The 5,000-nt window shown below is 45.2% G+C and overlaps 1 protein-coding gene across 1 annotated transcript in view; it reads right to left on the minus strand.

The window, feature by feature from the left end:
- Positions 1-650: 650 nt before the first annotated feature.
- caly (calcyon neuron-specific vesicular protein) overlaps positions 651-5,000 on the minus strand; it is a gene marked incomplete at both ends in the record, with an annotated part of 18,035 nt that continues 13,685 nt past the window's right edge. The window contains one exon of the mRNA XM_079998902.1: positions 651-768. Within this exon, the coding sequence (XP_079855028.1) occupies positions 651-768 (118 nt within the window). The remainder of the gene's footprint in view (positions 769-5,000) is intronic.

The raw sequence follows: 5,000 nt of genomic DNA on the forward strand, positions 1-5,000 counted from the left end.
TTAAAACTGCAGCAAAAAAGGGCTTTTCAGACCTTTTCATCGTTTTTTTTTTTTAAATAAGTTTGGAATCGCCATAAAAATAAGATAAAATCCATTAATCCCCCTTATTCCACCATTAGTAACCTATACTTTGCCCCCTGACAGATACAACTGTCATAAAATGAAGATAAAGTAAACAAAAAAATACAACAACAGCAAATCGAAAAAAAAAAAAGATCCAGGTTATTTGGACCGGAAATTTGGGCACACTGAACCGCTAATGTGACGTTAAGAGGGCCATGTGCATAAAGAATTACGCACACTGCAGCACTCAAACAAATACCTCTTAATTATAAGCAATTGGCCCTTCTTCCCAACCAACCGCTGGCTGGGACACATGAAAGAGCTGGTAATTGTGAGAGTTGCTGTGTGTAAGTGGGGGAGATAGAATGTGACGCGACGGCAGTAAAAAAAAAAAAAAAAAAAAAAAAAAAAAAAGAAGAAGAAAAAACTCAAATTGAAGGCTCTCATTGGAAACAAAAACTTCCTTCCTGTCTCGTTCGCGATCAACAACCTGTAAAAAGAAAAAAACAAAAAAACAAAAAAAAAAACCAGCAAAAAAACCCCCAAAAAACGACGCAGCATTTGGCATTGATTTGGAGAGACGCAGATTAGTGTGGGGTGTGGTGGTGAGGGACCACCACAGGCTCACCCTCTTCCCCCGCCTCCCCCTTCTCTAATTTAGCTGTGGAGGAATTCTCCGCCTCGTGCCAGTAAGTCTCGGCCTCGCTGTAAAGGAGCGGTCGTACGGGCACAGTCAGCTCCCAATTGGAAGCTGTTAAAATATTTTCTGTGTGACATTTCAATTAGGGAGCTGCAAACGCAGACGCCGCATCCTGTGTCGTGTGCGCTCGCTGCGTGTCGGGGCTGAAAAACGTCGTGACTGCGCAGCGCAGCTGTGATAATGCAACGCCTAATTCCAAGGATCCATGCTGCGGCGCCCCGCCGGAAGTCGGAAACCGGTCGTTCCCGGGTCGGCGGTCCCCACTTCGGCGCTAAACGTGCTTCAACGATTCTTTCAATTTTGCGTCTCTTCGTTCGCGTGTTTGAGAAGGAAGAGTCGGTTCTGAGCTGTGGGTGGGGCTCGCTCGGGTCGATGTGCGTGCGTGGCCCGTGACTCACGAATCCTGGTTCAAGATCCTCGTTCGCTGACTCTTCTCGAGGCGCATGTGGCAGCCGCCACTCAGGGCCAAGAATTCTACAAGTATCTAGATATGAGATAAAACGAACTACAAGAGACTTTCCAAGTTAGACCAAAGCCATACATGTTTCCATGTGCTGCCATGTTGCCATGATACCATGTTTCGCCATGTTGCCATTTGCCGCCATGTTGCCATGTGCTGCCATGTGCTGCCATGTTGCCATGTTGCCATGTGCTGCCATGTTGTCATGTTGCCATGTGCCGCCATGTTGTCATGTTGCCATGTGCCGCCACGTTGCCATGTGCTGCCATGTGCTGCCATGTTGCCATGTTACCATGACATGAGCTCCATCTTCTTGTTAAATCTTTGTCCAAGCGATCTGCCCTGACTTGGAATTCCGAATGGCTGGCCGTTCCTTTGCAACTTCCTAAGGAGGTCGAGTTTCTTTGAGTTTTGACTTTGACATTTTTGACATTGGAATGCAGAATTACATCCCTCCTTTAAAAAAAAAATCCACAAAATATCCACAAGTTAATATATAAACCAACATACTTAATCCGTTTTAGGAGTCACGGTACAGTACCATCCCATAATGTACATTATTACTTCACCACTACAATCCCCTGATTAACAGTCTGTTTTTCAGTCTCGCTCCTTAAAATGCCACTCTGGAATGGAACTCCACATGTGGAGAACTCGCAGGGAGACGCTGGCAGCAAATACATTTTCATGGGTTTTGGATTTCATAGTGAGCCCTTTATTGATTTATGGAATAAAGATATGCACCCTGGCAGGAGGTTAAAGGCGAACACAATCAATTCATCGAGGAGCGACGGCAGAAGGATGAATCCCTCTCAGCGCCGCTCATCTCCACTGGAACAAATCAGGGGCTAATTGGTGAAACTATCAAATCTGGTTAGCGCCGGGACAAGGGCCGCTAATACAAACACAATGCCGGGTCTTCCTCCTCTTCATGTGGATTATCTCCACATCTCCACTCCCTCCGAGGAGAGTTACGGCCCTAATAACTTTCGTTCCAAGCCCCCTCCAAGTAGCATCGGTAAAATATTTACGACAAGAACACGGAACGGTGCTTTGGTGGGGCCGTGCGTTTGTTTCAGGCCCTTTGACTCAATTCGATGGGTATAAATATATCCATTTCATTATGGAGGCCAGTCAAATATTTGTTTCAGTGGTTTTCCCCCCATATAACGTAAATTGCTGCAAGCTGTTGCACTTGGAAAATGTTTCCTCATAATGCTTTTCTGCCTTCACATAAATCACGGCTAAATGTTGCATTCAAATGACTACAGACAGACAATTTATTCTTGGCTTCCTCCGGCTCCCTTGGAGAATAGGCTCCAGCCACAAGCGTCGCAATGCAGTTTAATGATGGCCGTCGTTATTTGTTGACAGTTGCTCATCATCGTTTGCCCTTTATTGTTTTTCTCCATTACTTGTTTGTTTTAAAGTATACAGTTTAAAGTACACGCTGTCGCATGGAGTTCAGGGCGTAGACATGATGGAAATGAGGCCAATTTGGCATCGGAACGGGTTTGGTGTCACGGTGAGGCTCCCGGCATGCAGCCAAACGCTGGTGCAGATAGCAGGAATTGCACGCGAGTCCACTGCAGGTTCACATGCTGGTTCAGTTTCCCTCCAAATTTCTGCTGACATTTCCCAAAACTTGTGAAACGGCAGACAGTCGATGTGTTTCCATCGAATACCGTAATGGCAATAAGCAACCTCCCGTGCACGACAACGACTGCGTCTTCAAGAGGAGAGTCAGTGATGGTTGGTTAAAGCTGCACTAAACAAAATTTAAGGAATGTACATTTTGTAAACAATGTAAACAAACTCAGACTTTTGCCCCCGACCCTTCCTTCAAAAGAAATGCCTTTAACGTCAACCTACAGTGGCCCAAAAAAACAAAAAAAAAACACAAAGTCACTGAGAACGAGTCAATTGGGAAACACTTGGACAAGCAAATTCAAATACATTCAATGAAAGAGTTGTTTAAGGGTCAAACCCTCCGCCTGGGCTCAGTAGGGCCTTAGGTAGCTTAATATATATTTTAAGAAATCCATCAAGAAGGCAGGAACATAGATCCTCTACACATCTGAAGTTTCCATCAGGGCTGTAATACTCAAGTATGGACTCGGATTTGGTTTTGGATGATGCAGACTCATTATTTCCAGCCCGTCGAGTCCAAAGCTGCAATTTGCCTTTAAGGTGTTTAAAATAGATGTAGAACGTGGGTGAGGTAATGAGGTAAGTGGAGCTACAGTCACGGTGTTGACTATGACTGTACTGGTGAAGGTCTTCACCCCAGTTTCAGCCTCTTGAACCCCTTTGGTCTCAAGTTGGACTTGACTCAGACTCAATGAACTTTGGCCTCAGACTTGACTCAGACTAAGTAAACTTTGACCTCAGACTTGAGTCAGGTTCAGGTAACTTTGGCCTCAGACTTGACTCGGACTCAATACATTTTGGCCTCAGACTTGACTCAGGCTCAATAAACTTTGGCCTGAGACTTGACTCAGACCCAGTAAACTTTGGCCTCAGACTTGACTCAGGCTCAATAAACTTTGGCCTGAGACTTGACTCAGACCCAGTAAACTTTGGCCTCAGACTTGACTCGAGCTCAGGAAACTTTGGCCTCAGACTTGACTCGGCCTCAGTAATCTTTGGCCTCAGACTTGACCTGGATTCAGTAAACTTTGGACTCAGACTTTACTGAGACTCAATACATTTTGGCCTCAGACTTGACCCGGACTCAGTAAACTTTGGCCTCAGACGTTACTGAGACTCAATACATTTTTGGCCTCAGACTTGACTCGGACTGAGTAAACTTTGGCCTCAGACTTGACTCTGATTCACTAAATTTTGGCCTCATACTTGACTCGGACTCAGTGATCATTCGCCTCAGACTTGACTCGGACCTAGTAAACTTTGGCCTCAGACTTGACTCTGCCTCAATACATTTGGCCTCAGACTAAACTCGGACTCAGTAAACTTTGGTCTCAGACTTGACTTTCTCAATACATTTTGGCCTCAGACTTAACTCAGACCTAGTAAACTTTGGCTTCAGACTTGACTCGGCCTCAATACATTTTGGCCTCAGACTTAACTCGGACCAAATAAACTTTTGCTGCAGACTTGACTCGGATTCAGTAAACTTTGGCCTCAGACTTCACTCGGACTCCGTAAACTTTGGCCTCCGACTTTGCTCAGGCTCAATTAATTTTGGCCTCAGACTTGACCCGGACTCAGTAAACTTTGGCCTCAGACGTTACTGAGACTCAATACATTTTTGGCCTCAGACTTGACTCGGACTGAGTAAACTTTGGCCTCAGACTTGACTCTGATTCACTAAATTTTGGCCTCATACTTGACTCGGACTCAGTGAACATTCGCCTCAGACTTGACTCGGACCTAGTAAACTTTGGCCTCAGACTTGACTCTGCCTCAATACATTTGGCCTCAGACTAAACTCGGACTCAGTAAACTTTGGTCTCAGACTTGACTTTCTCAATACATTTTGGCCTCAGACTTAACTCAGACCTAGTAAACTTTGGCTTCAGACTTGACTCGGCCTCAATACATTTTGGCCTCAGACTTAACTCGGACCCAATAAACTTTTGCTGCAGACTTGACTCTGATTCAGTAAACTTTGGCCTCAGACTTCACTCGGACTCCGTAAACTTTGGCCTCCGACTTTGCTCAGGCTCAATTAATTTTGGCCTCAGACTTGACCCGGACTCAGTAAACTTTGTCCTCAGACGTTACTGAGACTCAATACATTTTTGGCCTCAGACT

This window comes from Zeus faber (assembly GCF_960531495.2).
Source record: "Zeus faber genome assembly, chromosome: 4".
Taxonomy (NCBI): domain Eukaryota; kingdom Metazoa; phylum Chordata; class Actinopteri; order Zeiformes; family Zeidae; genus Zeus; species Zeus faber.